The 22,068-nt window shown below is 38.6% G+C and overlaps 1 protein-coding gene across 2 annotated transcripts in view; it reads right to left on the minus strand.

Annotated features, from left to right (window-relative positions):
* col5a3a (collagen, type V, alpha 3a) overlaps positions 1–22,068 on the minus strand; it is a 58,387-nt gene that overhangs the window by 22,068 nt on the left and 14,251 nt on the right. The window contains exons 2-17 of one of the 2 annotated variants that reach the window (XM_084113516.1): positions 21,280–21,447; positions 20,949–21,162; positions 19,593–19,755; positions 11,155–11,277; positions 7,194–7,643; positions 5,835–5,954; positions 5,616–5,741; positions 4,591–4,641; positions 4,459–4,500; positions 4,256–4,318; positions 3,287–3,361; positions 2,924–3,007; positions 2,442–2,498; positions 2,249–2,302; positions 2,089–2,142; positions 1,815–1,868 (exon numbers count right to left, since the gene is read on the minus strand). In XM_084113516.1, coding sequence (XP_083969642.1) covers positions 1,815–1,868; positions 2,089–2,142; positions 2,249–2,302; positions 2,442–2,498; positions 2,924–3,007; positions 3,287–3,361; positions 4,256–4,318; positions 4,459–4,500; positions 4,591–4,641; positions 5,616–5,741; positions 5,835–5,954; positions 7,194–7,643; positions 11,155–11,277; positions 19,593–19,755; positions 20,949–21,162; positions 21,280–21,447 — 1,898 coding nt within the window. The remainder of the gene's footprint in view (positions 1–1,814; positions 1,869–2,088; positions 2,143–2,248; positions 2,303–2,441; positions 2,499–2,923; positions 3,008–3,286; positions 3,362–4,255; positions 4,319–4,458; positions 4,501–4,590; positions 4,642–5,615; positions 5,742–5,834; positions 5,955–7,193; positions 7,644–11,154; positions 11,278–19,592; positions 19,756–20,948; positions 21,163–21,279; positions 21,448–22,068) is intronic. The other variant, XM_084113517.1, reaches the window with a different exon arrangement.

Consider the following 22,068-nt stretch of genomic DNA (forward strand, 5'->3'; position numbering starts at 1 on the left):
GTTGCCCATGCAAACTCACCAACATATAGAGTGCTGGGGGAATGAGTCCTAAAACCCGTAAATTAGCATGTTTGCACTCCTGGTTCCATTGTCCAAAAATCAATGGCTTTTTTGAATGGGTTTATGGTTAAATTCCTGAAATAAGGTTTGCGGCTAACACAAGCTCATTTTTATTTTATTACTACAACATAAAATACCAGTGGTAGATGAAGAACAGAAATTTTAGCTTGAGTAAAAGTACAGATAACCTATTAAAATATTACTCCAGTAAAAGTATTAAGGGTTCCTTTTCAATTTTACTTGAGTAAAGTGCTTGATTTGAACTCTTTCCCCACCATCGGAATTTTCCAACTTTCCATGTTTTCACTGTTATACGTTAGGGGGCGCTATTACACATCTTCTGAAAGAGTACTGAATATCCTGATCAAAAATAATGTACCAGGTCCATACAGAATTCGCATTAGTAACTTACTTTTCGTACCATCAGTCACGCGCGTGCTCAAGCTCAGAGGATCTCCTGTTCTTGGTTCATTTTAAGTCAGACTTGTGGATTCAGTGAATTATTAACTGGAAATTTGCTCTAACCAAATCAATGAATCAGTAAGTTGTTGACTCAAGAACAGATGCAATCAGATTGGTCCAATTCACGAATTAATCGTTGAGTGCGATTTGCAATCCGATTTAGCGGGTTCATTGAAAAGAATCAGCTCGTTCACAAATCTAATACTGATATAACGTCTCGGAGCGGGTGTCAATTTCTTCATTTAAAAAAATAAAAACGAGGAGCAACATGTTTTTATGAAATGTAGTTCTGTCATGACAAGTCTTGGAGTGCTTGGCATGGTAATGGATATGACAATGTTGATATATTTGGTCTTGACAGAATAGATCTGCTATACTGCTGCTACTGAAGAGCAATTACAGGACTTGCTACTGCCAATACATACATGACACGCTGCTGTGAGCAAGTAAGACATGCCGCTGCTGTACAGTATAGTGTACATGAATTAGCCGTAACAGATCTACACAGGTGGAGCTGGGGAAGGTGGAGGGCTTCTGAAAGCATGCTGTACTGCTAAGGCAAGTGCTAACCAAATATTTGAAGGTTGAGCAGCGAGCTCATTGGCTATTGATACAGCAGGAACCAATCAGCTGTTCCCTATAGAAAAGGATGTGATTGCAAGAAGGTTGACTTTAGGACCTATGACTTTAGGTTTCATGACAGAACTATGTATTGGAGTAAAAACTACAATATTATGATTTGGTATATAGTTAAGTAAAAGTTTCCCAAAAATACATGTTACTGTCCACCACTGTAATATACATTAGTAATCCCTCACTCATCATTTTTTCAGCTTCTATGTGTCTTGAAAAAGGCGATTGCTAATAAGTGGCTAAATGGGGTTGGGGATAAAGGTAAACTCATCAACTCACTAGTCCACTTTTACAGCCTAATTGTGTTTATACTCACGCTCTTGCAAACTATCCTAACCCAAAACTTGTGGATTTTAAATAAAGATTTAAAGGGTTGGTGTAGTTTGTTTATAGCCTAACATTCCTTCTGGCTATTGTACAGTATATTGGGCTTCAAAATTCATAAAAGTTGTGTTCATTTGTGAAGATTGTCATGATGAACAAAACGTGAAATCCAAAAGCCAATGGAAAATGGTTTTGTCAAGGGAACCAGGGTGAGGCTAACTTCCAGATTAGCCTACAAATATATGTCATCACTGTGTTCTAATTACCATAGGTTAAAGTCAAAAGTTAGTATTATTGTGCATGGCCTGTCCTAATGGAACTATATGGTGAATAACCTTTGCTCCTGTCTCTCCAGGAGCCCCTCGACCTCCATCCGCTCCTGACCGGCCCTGCAAGGTAAAACACAGAATACCACTTCGTCATCATATTCTATCCACCACTTTGCACTGCTTATGCAATATTCATGAACCAAAAAACACAGCACATCAATATAGAAACTGTTATCGCCCAATTCATATTCATGATGAGTTTAATTAAATGGATCACACTTGAACTCTGATCACTCTTCCATTGATTTTTTTACACAGTGTGTGAGATGTTCAGTCTTACCCTCTTCCCAGGTTTTCCATTAAGACCAGCAGGACCTGGCAACCCACGTGGCCCCTTAAACAAAAGAAATAATAAACAGACAGAGAGATGGAGATGGTGAGTCCAAGGATTTTAAAGGCTACTGAATGTAAAAAGGAAATATAAAAGGAAATGTCCTCACCGCAGGCCCATACTCTCCACTGTCCCCTTTTAGTCCACTGGGACCTGGAAGACCCTGGAACAAACATACATTTTCAAAGACAGAAAGTATCCACTGAACCCCAAACCCAAAACAATCAAAATTTGAAGCAGATCGCATAGGCTGTGCTAAAAAAAAAAAAAAGTTTGAAAAGAAATGAGAAAGATTTTTTTACCACTGGACCTGGTCTCCCTGTGAGACCTAGTGGACCAGGAGGACCCTTCAATGACAGCTAGAAGCAAATAACAAATACAAACAGACAGGAAAAAGTTCAAAATTGCTCAGACATTTCAGACAGACCATGGTATAAAACATTATATGAAGCACATTTTTAAGGTAACCAAACTGGTCTCAAGATATGGCTTTTATCCTTCAGTGCAAATTTACAGGATTCTTCCACCCATTTTTTCTTCTGCATGGGCAAACTAAGTCTGATTGTTAAGAAAATAATTCATATCTGTATCACAAGTGGTGACAATATGCTACAAAGTTCAATATTTTTGGGGTTAGTGGTTTGTTCAAATCCCTAAACCTAAAAATTAACATCAGCAAAAGTGATGATTGTGTTAGCAAACATCATTGACTATATAGTACTGATAAATGAGTACCAGGGCACATATGTAAGTGCCAAAGACAGTTTGGATTTGGGTGTCTTACTTTGGTCTGTTGTAAGATGGCTTGAGCCTGCGCCTCTTGAGCAGATATGACAGGTCCCTTCTGAGAGTCTCCTCCATACTGGAACTGAGGGGAAGAGATTACTGACTAAATATTTCATACACATTAAGCAAGTTACTATTAAAGATATATATTTAACATGTTTAGAACACAAAATTGGAAATGTACTGAATGTTAACGGCACTGATTATATCACAGCTCCACCATGTGGCCAAAATATGCTATTGAGGCTAATACCTCATGTTTTGTGATGTAAAATTTGAATTATATTCCTCTAGCAAACAACTCTTACTAATGTGATGCAAGTGGTTTAAATGCATTACTGAAGGAATGATTTCATCTTACGGGTAACATGAGCAAAGTGCCTGAAGGACCCGGTATCCCATCAGCACCAGGCAGCCCTGGACGTCCCTCCGGACCCTTGTGTGAGCAGAGACAATTAGCTCAGTTCATTAATGAAGCATTTCTCTACAAAACAATTGCATTACAGCATTCTTCAGTTAATCCCTATCCATCAGCATTCTTCAGTTAATCCCTATCCATTGGCTTGTTTCCTGAATGCAATAAAACACCTATTGATTTTCTTTTCTGATTTTACGTGATTCCTGTATCAAGGCGTACGGTGCACATTTGCCTGGTGTAAAAAAATTTAAGAGCTCAGCTAATCAAAGCTGTCAGTCACCAGTCCTCTCCTAACAACACAACTCTTCAACCTTCAAAAGAAAAGATAATACCTCTGGATGGAATATTTTCTTTTGTCTTTCAGCTTCGGAAATGTTATAAAACCTCTATAAACGTGCAAGGCCAAAAAGAGCTTACATATGCAGTGAACGGGCTTTCTCAGCCTAGTCTGATGTTTTTACTAAAACTCAACTCTTGTGAAGCTGACACCCAAGAGAAGTTGATTCACAACCGACCAGAGGCGTTAAACTGAGCGGAGACAAAAGAATAATCTATCTTCATCCGCACTGCCAGAGGAAAATGATGAATTTAGGCTCTTTACTGCAGTTGGAAGTCTGCTGTCTCTCTCACCCTGGTAAGAGATCGTGTGTAAAGTGTGAGTCACGCTACAAGAACAGACACACTGTCCAGAGCAAATTAGGTCAAACTATCAGATGAGTCATGGGTTCCTGATGCCTAAGGTCTCCGTAGAGGTTGGTGGTCCCTTCGAGCGGCTCTGAGTCATCTGTGAGGTTTGTTCCATCAACACACGAGTCCAGTCATCTCCCCCCGTCCCCCTGGATGTGTTCTGTGTGTCCTCAGCTCGAGGTTCATGCCAGGTCTTGTGGGTCAGGTGATTATGAGGACACTCACCATATCACCTGGGTCTCCGCTGGGTCCTGGGGGGCCTGTGATGCCAGCAATTCCTGGAAGACCCTGGGGAATAAACAGAATAAACAAATATTTTTTAATGAAAAATTCCCAGACACCACTTCAAGACCACATGAAATCACTTGAAGACTGTAAAGTTGTTTTATAATAATTTTGCTAATTATTTAAATAGTATTTTGACTTACTGGCAGTCCTGGTGGGCCAGGGGGTCCTTCAAAAAAATTGCCCTAGTTAGTATAAAACACAAGGAGATTAGAATTAGATGGCCTGTGTGTGTTTGTAAGTTAGTATGTTTAACTTCACACTCCAGCACTCACTGGTTCAACGACACCTTGCTCTCCCTTCTGTCCTTTCTCAAATCGCCCGCCCTGAGAGAGGAGGAACAGGTGAAGGATGAGATCTTGCTTACAAGTGGTAATGAGATTAGAGTTGTTACAATACATTTCAGTAGTCAATACCAAAGTCTGTGTAATTTCATGATTCTTGATACCAATTTTCATACCAAACCAAAAACGAACTAATGGAACATGGACATTTATTTAAAAAGTTAAATATTAATATAAATATTATAAAATGGAATTAAAATATGACATTTAGCTTTCGGTATTTCTCAGTAAAGTAAAGAGTGTTTTTTTGCTTGTGTTTTCAAGTAAATTTTAAAGAGCAAATAAACACACAAACAAAATATATAAAAGCTAATGTAAAGTATTTAAAGGAATAGTTCACCCAAAAATAGTTCAACGTTCACCCCCAAGCCATCCTAAGCCATGTAGCCTATATGACTTTCTTCTTTCAGCCGAACACAATCGGAATTATATTAAAAAATATCCTGGCTCTTCCCAGATTTGAAATGGGCATTGAATAGATCCTGAGATTTTGAAGCTCAAAAAAGCACATCCATCCATCATAAAAGTAATATATATGATTGCAGTGGGTTAATAAATGCCTTCTGAAGTGAAGTGATGCATTTTGGTAAGACAAATATCTATTTAAAACTATAAACACTGGCTTCCGACAACAGCCGTATGCGCGATTGTGTTTGGCTGACAGAAGAAAGTCATATACACCTAGGATGGCTTGAGAGTGAGTAAATTATAGGATATTTTTTATTTTGGGGTGAACTATTCCTTTAAGAACATGCATTTCAGTATTTCTCAATTATCTAATCATTGTTTTTGCAGACTGCATTATTTTGAAATAAATCTGATACTGTATAAAGACTAATGTTACTGCATTTTTGTTCCAAAATACTGAAACTTTGCATCCCTAGTTGGGATAAAGAGGAAATACATATTTGCCTGTGTGTTGACAGTTAATTTATTACAGAGGTACAAAACTGTACCTCTCCATCCCATGTGCCTGGCTTCTCCCTCGCTGCGGGGTCAAATCGGTCCTCATAAATCTCATATTCCTCATATTCCTGCTCAAAACTGTCCGAGCCGTTTTTAAACTCATCAAACTCCATGATCTATGAAAGAACAAAACATGTCCACAGCATACAGTCAAGGTTATCACCTCAAACATGCTTGCAAAGCCCGGAAACAGAGACCAGAGCACATACCTCATAGTCCGTGATATTAGGGCCAACTGTCACTGTGGAAGCCAAGAGCTCGTTGTGCTCATCGCCGTAAAGGTCATCACTAAACTCCTCAACCTCTGGTGTTTTAATCTGCCTCTCCTCCTGCACACCGACACAGCAGAATCAGAAGTGGCACAGCCATGGCAACCGCAACCATGGAGATACCGAGCAAAGTCAGTCATTTCCACTCTACACTAGTTTGGCTCCACTGGGCATCTGAGCTTTAGAGACACTAAGGCCCGAAATATAGTCTACACAAGTACATAAATGCAAATGCGAAATGAGTTGCATTTTCAGCATTACCACAAGGGGGCGCTATATTGAGAGCGTTAAAATAAATTTCAGGTCGAGCCGCCCCTTCAAGTAAGCTAGTGTAACGGCTGAGCAACAGTATAATGTAAATCTTGCTTGAAGTTACAGCATTAAAGAGTAACAGATGTTTGAATGTAACTCTATTGCCCCCTTGAGTACTGAGATTTGTTTGTAATGAAAGAATGCATACGCAGCATGTGCATGTGAACTTGCGTTGCGTTTGCATACTTGTATATGTTTCTGGCCTAACTGTGCTCCACATCTCCACTGTTGACTAATTAAAATGTTAGCGCAATTCACAGGTGCAGGTTACAGAAACGTTCTGGTTTCAAAGCATAAATACTGCTGAGCTGGTGAGTGTGGGGTAGGAGGTTTTAATAACAACAAAGGATGTCAGCATGAAAGCCGAATGTTCTGGTGGCAGCCATAACAGCATGAAAAGCAGGGTGAGCAAACCTGGCACACTGATACTGGCATCTGAGTTTTACCTCAGCAGAAGCTTGATTCATTCAGTAAAAACTACATCTATCAAAGCTGTCAAAGGGAAATGTTTCAAAAAGACACATGAAAATGGATTTCTGTCAGACGCAGTCCTATTTCTCATTCTGTCTTGGAGCACATCTTTCAGTTTTAATCTGTATAAAGCGTGCCAAGTCAAGACATAAAAGTACACTCTAAGTGTAACTCTACGCCAAAACCCGAGTAATATATGCATCATGTCTCGCATTCAACTAGTGACGCGCATCAAAGTATCACAGTTGAAATGAGCCGTAATTCATATGCATTTTGAGTCGACACATCTCACTAAAGCTGCCAACTATGACTACAATGTAGTTATTTTATGAGCACAACATCTGGGAAGAAGAGTATCGGTGCAGTTATTGGGGAGGTTAGAATGACGGAGGCTGGTTAGTATAATGGATGACTAGTGGTTAAAATGTGCGAGGGAGAGTCAGTGATTGGTCAGGAGAACGATAGGGAGGGAGGAGGAGGAAGTATGGGCAACTACACTGGCACTTAATGTTCTACCTCCACCTCCATCTTTGGGGATTCAGAAAATGCAGGTGCCAGCACAGACTGGTCCTCAAGATCTGTCACAGTAACGGGTCTGGTGTGTTCGTCCTGATAGGTGTCGGGTTCATGAGTGGGCATGTCGGGTATGGAGTCCATCAGATCGACCGTTATTGTTGGAGATTGCACTGGTGTCTTGGGATGCTCCGTCGCAGGTGGATCCGGCTGCTCTGTTGCAGCTGGTAAAGCTCCTCGATGAGCCAAATACTCCGGCAGCTTAGAAGAAACCTCAAGGAAACCTTCTTCAAGAGCTTCGGCCTCCTTTCTCTTCTTACGAGATTCTTTTTTGCCTTTCTTATCTTTCTTTTTTTTGTTCTTTTTGCCTTTGCGGCCCTTTTTGGGGCGTTTCGTTGGTTCCACAGGCTCGTCTCCCTGCATGATGTCATCGAGGTTATAGATGGGATTGACCTTTTATAGATGGGGCAAGAGGTCAGAGGTTGGGGATAGATGAGCAGAATTAAAATTGTTCAAGACATTCTGACAGTAGGACAACACAACATACAGACACGTATATCACTGGCAATCTCTATAATTTAATCTAAAATGAAGGTGTCTGACTGATTCCACTAGACAATGTATATTATTCTCTTTGCAAATTAGGTCAAAGTTCAACTTGTTCTCAATTCAGACAGGCACTACATTATCAGCCCACAATTCAAGGGGTCAGAGCTGAGCTGCTTACAGGCTATTATGAGAGGCTCTGACTGAATGGGCTTGATGAGGCCTGTCAGGGGGAGATTATATGAATAATGTGAGAACCAAAGCGAGGTGTTGAGATGCCAAGTCGGGCAGGATAGAATCGGATCAGTGTGAGCTCTGGTAATAGGTCAGTAATGTGAGCAATGCTGATGAATCCCGTCATTAGTCCCCGGTCTCTCAGCTGTTGTGGGAACTGAAAGCCAACTGGCTCTGCCTTTGAACGGCTGCCGATAAACACACATGCGCAGACATTTACATTCAGCACACTCGCACAAAACTGGCCGTGGGAGTTGTGAGGAGAAATGATTGTACGATGACCTTAAGCGTTCCTCCCAGAAGGCCGCAGAGAAATGCTAACCCACTGACATGATTACTCACTGGGCTGACTCACCCGCACGTGCACGTTCACAACAAACACAAATCATCGAAATCGGAAAAACATGTTCAAAATGTCCACAAAAAATATCACATTATGAAAACAAGTATGGGGGAGTCTAAGAAGTCACCGTTGATTTAAAAGATAAACTGTGGTGCTGTTCACATAGGACGTGTTCTTGCATCTTGTAGATAGATATCTGTTAGCACTCTTATTCATCTCAATAATAGTTGCTAGGCTGGCGCAGAACCCCAATAATTATGCGATCTGAAATCTGCCATCTTTAATCAAGAGAATACAGAACTTTTTGAGGCAATCACCTAAAGCTTCATTTTCATGTCACTGGGGCCATAGGAAAATGTCATGACAACACTCATGTTTACACCTGGTATTAAGATGTGTTTTGGTCGATTGGATCACAAGTGGACGATGCTAACTGTAGTTAAAAACGGCGTCTAAACCATTTTGAGCTTGTCCACTTTTGACCACTTTCAGAGGTAGTCAAAAACGCATTCGACCGGATTACTTTCGTAGTGTAAACGCTGATCTGGTTGAATGTGTTTGAACAGACATAAAAGACTGTCTACTCTCTTCCTATTGACCTATTGACCTAAAATGCGTATGGGAAGCGCCCTAGCCAGACAGAACTTACACTTTGTCGGCTAGAGACCTAAGTTTGGTTTGAAGATGAAAAACGTACAAAGTACAATGTTCTCTCACATGATCCTTCAGAAATCATTCTAATACGATGATTTGATGCTCATGAAACATTTCTGATTATTTTCAATGCTGAAAAAAAAAATTTTGTTAAATATTTTTGTGGAAAACACAATTTTTTCCAAGATTCTTTAATTAATAGAAAATTCAAAGGCATTTATTTGAAATATAAATCTTTTGTAATGTCTGTAATGTTACTTTTGCATACTTGCTGAAAGTTTTTATTTTATTTATAAGTCTTTTTGGCCCCAAACTTTAGAACAGGAGTGTGTATATTAGTATATATACAATATTGTATTAAGTCCATCAATTGAGAATGAGTTTTTAAAGTAACAACATGTAGTTTTTCAACCTTCATAATATATTTCCAAGACCCTTGTGATGGTACATCGACTTACAATTGGTTGAATGAGACGTCTGCCAGAGCCTGACGGGGTCTGTATCGCTTTTACTGGCACTATGTAACTTCGGGGAGCGGGTAGTAACCAGAGCTCAAAAATAACTACAAAATTCGACTGCTTTACGGCATACGTCACTTCGCCCACCGTGACAGGCCAACCAGCGCGTTTGTTTTCGTGCGTGTGTTTTCGTCATGGCTGAAGCAGCAGCGAAACGTAAGAAGTCCAAGGTTTTGTCGGAGTAGTGTCGGAAGAGGAAAAGGGAGAGTGATAAACTGAAAGGCAGGACGAGGATCAATATTGGTCGAGCGTTTGCTCGCTGGCGTGAGCTTATCGTCAGACCGATGCTGACTTGGCCGTCATGCTGTTGAACTAACGTTAGTAAGTAAATTGCTTGCATACTATCTTTAGTTTTTCTAATCTGTTGTCTGCCTGGCTACGTTACGGAAACTATCTGGTCCTCCATTTATCTTCATGAATCAGCTAACGTTAGTAGATGAGCGAATTATCAATCTGGTAGCTAGTAAACACTAACATGCTAGTTTTAGATGGTTAGGATGCTATCGCTATCATTCTCGTTCAGATTTGAGCATTGCAATCGACATGCAAATCGCAAATGTTTGAGTTAAAATGTTTAGTCTACTAAACATGTATAAATTATGAAAGGAGGAAGATTAATAATATTATCATTGCCCATATGAAAAAAACCTGCATGCTTCATATAACTTACAGTAACAGCCCGTTCTCATCCCAAGTCGTCATATACTGACGCTTTCAAAATTTCTTCAATATCTGACGCACAAAGCACCCTTTAGCGTCCATATGAGACGCATAACCCTACCACAGACCTAAACGTACCCATAACCGAAGCGTCTCATATTGACGCTAAGGGTGCTTTGTGCGTCGGATATTGAAGAATGTTTGAAAGTGACGATTTGGGGATGAGAATGCGTTGACAGTAACCGTAAATCATTTTACGACAGCGGTAATGGACAATTCCGCTTCCAACCTGTAGGGCGACCGCAGAGGAAAAGTTCCATGTTGTTGCTTTAAAATGTTAGCACTGAGCTAAAGGCCCCCATTATTATCATTATTATCATTATTATTATCTAGTCATTGTTTTGTTATTATTGTGCCAAAAAAAAAAAAAAACAGAAATAAAAGTAAAAAGAATCCGTTCCGCAGTTATACATTTCAACATAAAAATATCTCTATTATATTGGTTGTACAAAAAATAAATCATAATAATAACAGTGCACTAGTGCATAGGCATTTTAATTCATATGCATGCCTGTGCTGTTTATTGGCTGGCTTAGATGAGTGCGCTGGGAGCAGAGCCCAGAAGCCAGAACAGTAAAAAGTGCAAACAGATAAATGTAAATGTGGAATTGAGAAGCCAAGGCAGCTCAACCACTCAAAGGAAGTTTTGACAGGGCTCTTCCAAAGAGAGGAAGACATTTTTGGCCAAGCTGGAACAAATTATGTCTTCATAAAATTCAGCAATTCTGTGGAAAACTGTGAGGCTGGTTGCTCAAGGTTCATTGGAAAAACAAGTGTCTCTTCCTCTGTTTGCATATGATACTTAAATGCTAAAATATGAGGAGTCTGTAGGACAGTAAAGGGGAAAAAAGTTATGTCATATAGATGTAAAATAAATCAGTTGGAAATAACAAGAAAAGAAGGCTTTTTTGACTACATGAGGAGCCACACTCGCAGAGGAATCACTAACCTCATCAGGGTCCAGGCTCTGGGTACTGTAGGGCAAAGGGCTGTCGCAATCGGGAATGTAATCTTGGCAGTAGTCAGCCGCAACCTGAGGATCATCCACGAGCAGGAGCTGCTGGATCTTGCCCTGTACACACACATATCCCACTCTCATTGATGGGGTAATATTCACATGTACTGCATTACATTTTGGAAGTGCACTGCAAACAAGAGTTTAAGCAACAGGAAGAACAATCTTTCTTCATTTAAAAAACAAATATCTTCTCAAACTTTTTCGATTTCCCTCTTAGTTATCTAAAGGACTCCTTTTAGTTATCAATTTATGAACAACAGGCCCCGTCTTCTATAATGCAGTGGTGTAGTCCTAACTCCTAACTCAAAGAAAGTTGTTTATGCGGACAAAAAATGTTTCTCTCGTTTTAGTAAATAATGACCACGAAGTAAGAATTTGATCCCACGCACGATTTATTAATTAATTTCCACATTTTAGTACATTGTGTGCACATTGAACTAATTTGTTCCCTCATTTTGATTGAACTAAAACAAGGGAATTCATTTTTACAACTTGGCCACGATTTAGTAAATCAAGGGAACAAATAATTATATAGTGCACACGATAAAACGAGGGAAAGAATTAGTAAAATGTGCTGACGTTTTGTGGGAATGTGGGAACTGCTGCACTCAATTTCGCACAACTCGATTTGTTGTTAGAATGACAAGAAGTTAAAAGTTTAGGCTGGTTTGCCTCAGCAGTCTAACAATGCTCATCAGTAGCTATGTTTCCATCCACCTTTCTTTGGGATATCGTATAAAAAAACACTGAATGGAAACGGCAAGATGCACATAAATTCTAAAAATGTGCATTAAAAAACGTATGCGCTCAATTGAGGCTGATTTTTTATCCAATAAGAAGACCTGCGCATGAACTATGATGGAAACACATTTACCGAATAAATCCCTCAATGTATAACACAAAATCTCACGTGACTTTGCCTCAACAGATGATGTGATTGGATAACTGGACTAATGAGGACCAATTTCATTGCACAACATCTCAAATGTTGGTCTGACCATTCTGAAATGCCTGATCAGAATGATTTGGTTTAATTTCCTCACAGAAGCATCTCACATGATAGCGTTCCCAAACACCAGCATCCGAATGCAAGATAACATGACAGAGTTTATTGCATTCGTCTGCACGCTCTGAGACGCAAGTCATTTATAATGGGGGAAAAAGAGCCAAACTTCCATTATTACAGATATTTCACACCAATTTCCCAAGAAGTGACGATTTTATTCAATTATAAATTGAACAACCACTATCATTTACACAATTGATGTAATGTAATATGTAATTGAATGTGACTAGACAATAAACATTAAGGGCCCTATTTTAAAGATATAAGCGCACGGTCTAAAGCACAAGGCGCAAGTTCCCTTAGGGCGTGTCCGAATCCACTTTTGCAAGTTTAACGATGGGAAAAATAGTCAGGGTGCGGCGCATGGTCTAAAAGGGTTGTATAGTAATGGGTGTATTTTGGGCGTAACGTGAAATAAACCAACCAGAGTCTGAGTCTCATCTCCCATTCCCTTTAACAGCCAGTTGCGTTCACACTATGGCGGATTCGCTATTTACATGACGAAATTTACAAGCGGAAAAACTGAACGCGTCTCCAGAGGTCAAAGCGTGCAAGCAGACCATCTACGGGACAAGCCGGATTACACCATATCTTTATGTACACAGTATTAATATTTTACATTGTAATCCTTTTATTTTTAATATTTGGCATGTTTTTGTGCTGCTGTTTTTGTTTTTGCTGAAACTAGCAAAAAACACTTGCATCGCGCTTGACGCTGCATTGCTGACATGATAGGGCACTAACAGAGCCACTTTTTGCCACATTAGTCATGGAGTTTCAATGCATGTTCAAACTTATTAACTTTTTCATCTGAATGTTATATAAACACCAAGAGAGTCATAATAGGCAAACCATATACCGTATGAAACCAAACACACTGCACAATTAATTAAACACCCAACCATAATCAAATCCTGGAGATAAAAAAAAAAACTACAGAACTGACCCTTATACTGTATACTATTTGCAAATAGTTCAAATACAGTATTTTACAATGAATTCTAATTTCTCCTAAACCAATTTAAATCCTTGAATTCCTTAAAATAAAAATGACCACCTGGCTGCAAAATGCATCTTTCTCCAATGACAGCCACTCAAAAGTAGCCGTGTATTATGACAGAATAAAATATTTTGCAAGTTTGTGTAGCGTATGTTGTTTTGTATTTAATGAAACTCTGAAATCTGATTGGATGAACAGTTACAGTATATAAGTAACAAAATATATGTTAAATTTACTGCACACACCTTCGCACAGACACCAGTGAGTGATAAACAAATTCTAACTGTTTGGAAAAAATTCAATTCCATACTGAATTCTTAACTGAAAATATCTTTAAGACCTATTTCTTTTTTTAAATCAAAATGCAATACCATAGGAGAGAACGCCCCCTACTGAAAGGCACCCATAATACAACTAAATTGTTTAGACTTTCTGAATAGCTGAACAGCACTTATATACAGTATGATATTCACAATAAAGAGATCTTTCTTTATAAGGCCAATGGGGAATCTGTGACTCATCGCTGGGGTCCTGCCAGAACATCAGTGGGTGGAAGAACAAGAAGTCAAAAACTGGCAATACCCAAGATACCACACAAACTCAATCGGCAGTAGAGTACAGCCCGACCACAGCATTTCTCACATTAATCTGACATTTGCTGGATCTTAAAAGAAAAATAAATCAGTATACCTAGCCAACTAATTTAACTCCACTGATCCCACCAGTTTATATGTCGGCTGAAATTAAGGTCATAAGACATGCTTGACAACTCAAGGACTCAATAAACCAGTTAACACAGTTCTGCATGTTTATAAAACATCCATGTATGATCAGTGAACCAGGGTGCTTGTTTTGTGTGTGTGTGTTCTAGTTTAGTTCTCCAAGACTTCCCCAGGACTTGAGTAATTTGTAAGAATCTGGAAGCAATAGATGCATTAGCCCTGACCATAGTCCCCAGGCTCCAGAGCAGCTCTCCCACGCTGAGAGATTTGGACCGGAACATAAGCCTTCTGGATTCCCCTTGAATCCAGGGCCTGGGAACTGGCCTCAGATCAGGTTAAACTTGCACATCCCCCAGTACCAGCCTCACCCAGATAACCCTGACCCCATGACCCAGATGCAGCTCTATTAGACCCAGAGAAAGATAAATGAGGAGAATTAGTCATCATTTATCACAGTGGTTCAGCACAACAAGGAAGGATTAGAGGTTACACTTTATTTTAAAGTGTCCCTGTTACAATGTAATTATACATTTAAGTTCTGAGAAATACTAATTAACTAAATGTACTTACTATAGGGTTAGGGTGAGAAATGGGGTTTGGATTAGGGTTAGTCGAATGTAACTATGCATAATTTATACTACAGTAACGTGTAACAAGAACACTGTAAAATTAAGTGTTACTGGATAAGATTAGATTGTTCTGTTCTTTAAGAACACAAGCGGCGGTAGAGACTCTTAATCATGGCACAAACGGAGATGTTAAGCAGCAAAGGTGACTGACTGTCTGGCTTTGCTGCCCAGTCAGTCAGTCAATGACTTGTACATTTTTTTATGGAAACTGGCTTCAGACCAGCTTCTAAGTCATCATCACATCTGGTTAGCTTTAGGGTTAACATGAAGATCTAATGATGACTAAAGGGGTTTTCCTGGTAGAACCTGAATCAACACATTGGAAAAAATTAACTTAGCAAAGCTATACTATGCACATTTAAAGGGTTAGTTCAGCCAAAAATGAAAATTCTGACATTAATTACTCACCCTCATGTCGTTCCAAACCCGTAAGTTTTTCATTCATCTTCAGAACACAAATGATGAAATTTTAATCTATATTAATTGAGCGGTTTAGTCCAAATTTTCTGAAGAGACTCAATTGCTTTATACATTGATCAGATTTAATTTAGTCTTTTATTCACACATAAATATTCATTGACTCAAACTACATATATATATTTCCACATTTGTACATTATTGCAGCACCTCTCTTTCCAGTCTGTCAGTAACACTCTGTTTCATTTGAACATATTTTAGAAAATGATACACCCCTTATCATAACACTGCTAACTCAAACAGGCCTCGCCACTTTTTTTGTGTATGCATTGGGCTGGATTTTTAAAATAAAATTATTCTGATGATATAATGGAAGAGGCAACGACGTCATTGGTGTGAAAGAATATCACTGATCAACTGAATGATGTCTGATCTCTGATTTGGTAATTTGTTTTTTAAATAAATGTTTAATTTATTAATTTGCTTTCAACCATTCTGGTTACAGGTGTTATTTTTAACTAACCACATACACGAGATTGTGGGATATCACAAGCAGTGGAGGACAGTCCCTTTAAAAATGGTCTAGATACAATTTAATAGACAGGATATTACGCAAACATTGGATTGGGATGTGCCATGATGTTCCCTGCCTGACACAAATATAGTTAAGGATGCTCTTAAGATGATTCCTTGCTCTTAACAGGATTTGTTAACAATGAGACATTGTTTTGGGCTGGATTCTGGCAAGTATGGAATGTAATGGGAATTGTGTTTCTTTGGGTGGGGTTTTGTCAAAAACAACTAAAGCTACAACAGGCAAAAACATTGCATGGGAGGATTTGAGGGGGTAAAGTTATTGCAGTGGGTGGCTAGAGGACATGTGGCGTGTGCTATGCTGGACTTGACGAAACATTAGTTTGTTTGTGGTGGCAGCAGACAGAGGACTCTTACATAGCATTCCCTATATAAAGGCTCACAGGCCAGACTGTTAGTTGTCGTCCTGAGGGTGCAACCACTCCCTGTGCTCTCTACTGAGGTCCAGTAGACATAAGCATGAGGATACAGCCAAAAGCAGTGATGAGTCTTCAGTTCTAATCTATATCTAGCTAGAACCATCAAGCACAAGCAAGAGAAGATGAGTCATGCAGTTTCTGTGCATGTTCAAACTTATCAAACTTATTCATCTGAATGTTATATAAACACCATGAGAGTCATATAGGCTGATATGAACCTAAGCAACCAAAGCAATACTCAATATTTATCAAATGTTGAAACTCATGAAGACTCCAGAATTGCAGATGAAGATAATGGAGTGAAGATAATGGAGATCTTCTAAAATAGGCAGAGTAGAAGAACAATTAATTTTGTCACCTCTTTGCAGCCTTTAGTCGCTGCCTACAACACGCTGGATCCTTCACTGGAAACCGAAAGTAACTTACTCCCGCTAAACGTTTACTCTTTGAATTCTTGCACATGAGAACAATACAAGCAGACACCATTATGACTAATAGTTTACAAAGAAGTATTTCCTACTAAAGCAAGGCGGCATTTGACTCTGGTCAAGCGTATCCAGCAGCAGACTGGTGGGAGTGGCCTTGGACGACAATATGCCCAGTGCATTATGGGTGTCAATGTTTTCCTATTTGGCCTTTTTTAGACGGATAGCACCGATTTTCATTTTTTCTTCTACTGTATAGCCAGCCTAGTTTTATTGAAAGCCCATTTTGACAGCAGGGAAGTACCATTTTAAGTTGTGCTGATGCTGGGATAAACCAAAAAATATAAGGCTCCCGAAATACAAACTCTTCAACAACACATTTAAACGCATTACGTTATCTCTGAAATAGCCCCAAAAATGGACAAAAAGGGAAGGGTCATCTAAAAAACAAATATTTGTGAATATGTGCTCATTCAGACAGCACTAATTCACAGGTGAGCAGGGTGGTACTTCCAGGTATTCTCTAGCAGTGGAAACAAGCCTGAACAGCATCTGTTTATTCCTCGCTGAGGAGCCCAGTGTTAGCAGCCCCGACAACTGCCTCTGATCCACTCAATTCCAAACTATTCAATTAAACATAAAACAAACAGACTGCCACTGCTTATTCCATTAAAGCAAAGCAGAGGAATAAACATATGAATTTTGAATGAACTTAAATTATACTGATCTGAGAGTTCCTGTCAACTCTCAAGAGAAATATCTTGTTTGTTGTTTGTTTCAGTCACAGGGGAGTATGATGAGCATATACTGCAGCATTTATAAAGACGTTGATGAGAGGAGGGTTGAAGGAATATGAAAATAGAGTAAAGAGTGAGAAAGAAAGAGTGTGGATAAGCACAAGAAAGCCTGTTACTGTGTTTAGCTGTTCAATCTCACAAAACTTGTCCAGAACATGATCATATTTCACCTCAGCCCCAGTATAAATGATATTTGAATTAAAAAAACTGTAATGTAAAAAAATAAATAAGTAAACAAATAAATACATATTATTTACATTGCAAAGTATTTTACATCATTGTAGTATTTGTTGTAATGCCTTTGACTTAATTTAAATTAATAATTATCTTATTACATTAATAATAATGTAATGAATCATCATTTACAATAAGAATTGCAAACATTATAAAAGTAAAACATTCAGATGCATTATGGTTATCAGTTAGGGTGCTTTAAATACAAGTAATGTCACAAAATATATATTTTATTATCCTTAAAAGTAGGCTTAATTTTCAATGTGCTGAATTTATTTATTTTTTAATTATTTCAGTGTATAATGACCCAGACATTTATTTGTGAGATAAATTTAATCTAAATGACTGTTACTTAGAAGTATGCATGTACTGTATGTACATCATATGAAGTTTGGAAATTTTGGATTACATTTAAGGCTACAAGCACTTTGGGCTTTTTTACGGTGGCCGAGAGAGCTCAACGCGCTGCAACTGAAGAAAACACATGCAAATGGAAAAACACCCGCAAATTAAGAAAACATCTTCATCAGTTTTACAACAGATGTGTGCTCCAAATACTCACAACACAACCAAATACAGAAACACGCAGCAAACTTTCACAACACAACCAAATACAGAAACGCGCTGCAAATAGAACAGAACACAATGGAAATGTTTCCAGGGGACCCCAATAAGTGATGAACCCGGCTGGGACATGCTTATTGCTCAAGAGCATCCCTACTCCCTACTCCCTTCGAAGGGCAGAGCCCTTCAAGTGGGGACTTTGGAGTGAGCAGGGCACTTGTGTGCCATTATGTAGACGTTTGGAACGCACTTGATGAAGGGAGCAACGAAAGACAACGTAATTTCCTCATTATTTTCACCTGGTATATTGAGTATTTGGAGCACACGTGTTGTAAAACTGATGAGGATGTTTTCTGAATTTGCGGGTGTTTTCTTCAGTTGCAGCACGTTGAGCTCTCTCGGACACCATACTTTTTTGCTTCCTAGTCTTAATTCAGACTTCTGGAAAGAAAATATCAAAATGATACAATTCAAGTGTTTATTTCATTACACTTTTTTATTTGTGTCAGTAGATTTCAATATTAATGCATATCTTTAAAGGCCGTGTTTTCAAAATCAAATTTTACCCTACACTGAGCCAGAAATCTGCATTTCAGTGGCACTATCTATCTATATTATGAAGGTTTTTGTAGAGGCGTTTGTTCATATATCTTTCACCTGATTTATAGAACATTTTATTTCCTAAAACATGGTAATTCTGTTGTTGTTGTTGACAGTATTTCAGACATCCCACCATTACAACAGAATATTATGTTATATTATATTATATTATATTATATTATATTATATTATATTATATTATATTATATTATATTATATTATATTATATTATATTATTTGCGTAAGCCACGTAACAGAGGTTTGCTCATTCAGTAGTATTCATGAGCCGGAAGTGAAAGTGCTATAGTGTTGTGTGATGAAATAATAGGAAATCTGAACGCAAGTGGTTTAAAGGAGAGGAGACGCATTTGAAACGCATGATAATACCAGGTGGAAATGGTAATGTGTCTTGGCTGACCATTTGTGATCAGATCACTGAAAACGCATCTTAATACCAATTGGAAACAGGGCTTCTCTCTTGCACGCTCGATTGCGGGGATATTGTCAATGTTTATATGTGAATAAAATAATAAGTTCAATCTGTTCATCATATAAAGCGATCGTGTCTCTTCAGAAAATTTTCTCTTAACTTCTCGATTAATATGGATTAGTTATACAATCTCTTTATGGACTTTTTGAAGCATCAAAGTGGTAGTTGAGTGGACTGTCAATGGAGGGACAGAAATATCACAGATATAATTTAAAATATCTTACTTTGGGTTTCGAAGATGAACGAAGGTCTTACGAGTTTGGAATGACATGAGGGTGAGTACATGATAACAATTTTTTTTATTTTTGCATAAACTATTCCTTTAACTTGCCCTAACCTGGCTATTTGTGTGCATGTGAAAACATTTACATGTCCTTGTATTCCAAAAACCAGGATGTCTAATGGTTCGTACCTCAAAAACTTCCTCATCTAGTAACCGTGTCCCGAAAACAACAATTCCATCAGTGCTGACCACAGGGTTGTCTCCACGCATTAATTCCAGCGTCTGCACCTTCTTACAGTCCAGGTAGAGAGTAACAGATTTGCCCTCCACGCTGTAGGCTATCCGATGCCATCTGAGAAGAGACGACAGCAGGGTTAATCGGTGTCAACAACAGCAGAGCTTTATCACAGTGCTAACCCAGGGAAATGATATTAACTGATCTTTCAGGAGCATGGCTATTAGAGGTGGATAATGGGTTGTGTAAATGTGAAGAACACTCTATATATTGGCACACTGACACTGCGGTACCATCGCCACATCAAGAGCCAAGTTGAAACATTTATTTTGTTTGCAAGAGCCAGTTTTAAAGAGCCCTCTTTCTCTAACATATGTTGGAATATGTCTACTAGTAATAATTTATTAATGAATGTAAGGCATGACTCATAGCATAGTGTGAAGAAGGCTTAATTAATTCCAACACAGTTTTTCAGAACTGTTTTGACAACAAAACAGTTCACTTTCCTCTGTTTACACCTGGTATTAACATCCATCTCAGCTAATCTGATTAAAGTGCACAGCACTAAATATAGGTCTACATGCAGTCCAAAACATTTTGTGATCAAATCACTGAAACCATATTCAAAGGTAGTCAAAATATTTTGTAATATAAATAAAAATGAATACGTTCTTACACATCACGGACAAAAAAGAATGACAGTTTACTCACCGATCACGCAATTAATATCCGGTGTAATCTGCAATTTACCTTGGCAGATTATATATAATCTGACCACCTGAGATGAATATTAATACCAGATGTTAAATAAGGTCTTTGAATGTTTTGTACTCACTCAATCCCCATTTAATTTACACATTTGCATGTGTGAAATTCAATCTAAGTAAGATAAGAGTGCAGAAGATAAAATAAATCTGATTTAGCTCATGAATGCATGCTCACGGTTTTACTGTGAACATTTCCACAAACACGCTGTTCCACAGAAATGTGATCTTGTAATCGTTAACCACAATTTGATAACCTTCTCTTTCTATAGAGATATTTTCCTTTTTCTGCTGACATCACTAAGGCTGCATGGGCTGCTGTATAATGTTTACCAATAGCCCATATATTATTATTACTATTGGTATTAGCTATTCAGGCATTATTTTGGCACTATGACATTCAGTATAAAAAAAGTCCAACATTTATCACTATGAAATAGAGTGCATTACATTATGGAAGTAAAATAGGGTCACCGCTCATTGTTTTTCAAAGAAAGAAAACTTCAAGGCACTCCAAGGCTACTAAGACTGCATGAAAGCACTCACTTCCCATCAGCCAGATTTATTTTCTTAAAAATGGGGTAGAGATCTGGAGCCGGCTGGCCTCTATGGTCTTCATAGAGGAATACGGGGGATCGGCCCATCTCCAGACCCAGCTGTTGGACTCCCTGCTCATCATACAAAGACAGTAGGAAGAACTGAGTGTTCTTCTTAGCCTTCACCGTGGTCATCAGAGAGAAGTTCTCAGGGAAAGCAGAATCTATTAAATAAAACAGCAAAGCATTGTCCACATATAACACAATTTACACTTCAGAAAATAAAACAATGGCCTCAAATGCTTGAGAATTTGTGAGAGTACATTTCAAAAAGTCCATACCTGGAAAGAACTGTTTAGTTGGGGCGCTGAGTTGAATCTTTTTGTTTATTCTGTAAGCCATGTCTGTTTCTGATGTGTCCTTTCTCTCGGTGCACAGACCAGTATCTACTGACACTCCCTCCATGTCTTCAGACAGCTCCAGTATGCGTAATACATCGATCAGATTAGCTGTACACAAATGAGAGAAAATTCAAACATAAAGTTTAATTTCTAGGCCACCATAGACTACCCTTGTGAAAAAGAAGTAAGCTTTAGTATACTTTGGTCTGGTTTTACAGACAGGTTAGGCCTTAGTTCATTTAGGACATTTAGTAGCTTTTATAAACGTGCCTTAGGAAAAAACATTACGGGTGTTCATCTTGAGACAAAACAATGGCACTGAAATATTTGAAGATATGTCAGTGCAAGTTGCTTTCATTTAAAGGTAGGGTCAGCAGTTTTTTTCTAAAAAAAAAATTCCCAAATTTGTTTAAACTTTCTTTATATACCAATACATAATTAAAATGTAAGTACTCTGAAAAAGAGAGTATAAAAATCGAGTGTCTGTAGTCCTCTCAGGGCGCAATAAACACAGCTACTTATTTCCATTCGGAACGAATGAAATGATTGGCTGGGCGACTGTCACTCTCCCTCGCTACCATGGCTACCACCCCTGCTGCGACAGGAGCTGCCCACATGCGCGCACCCATTTGACTCGAGGAGGGGAAGAGGCACGGAGAGAGGCACGGAAGCTAGGAAGAATCACAATAATGGCAGAGAAAGAGCAGTCAAAATTCCCAGTACCTGCAT

This window comes from Abramis brama, assembly GCF_963993115.1.
Source record: "Abramis brama genome assembly, chromosome: 1".
Lineage (NCBI taxonomy): Eukaryota > Metazoa > Chordata > Actinopteri > Cypriniformes > Leuciscidae > Abramis > Abramis brama.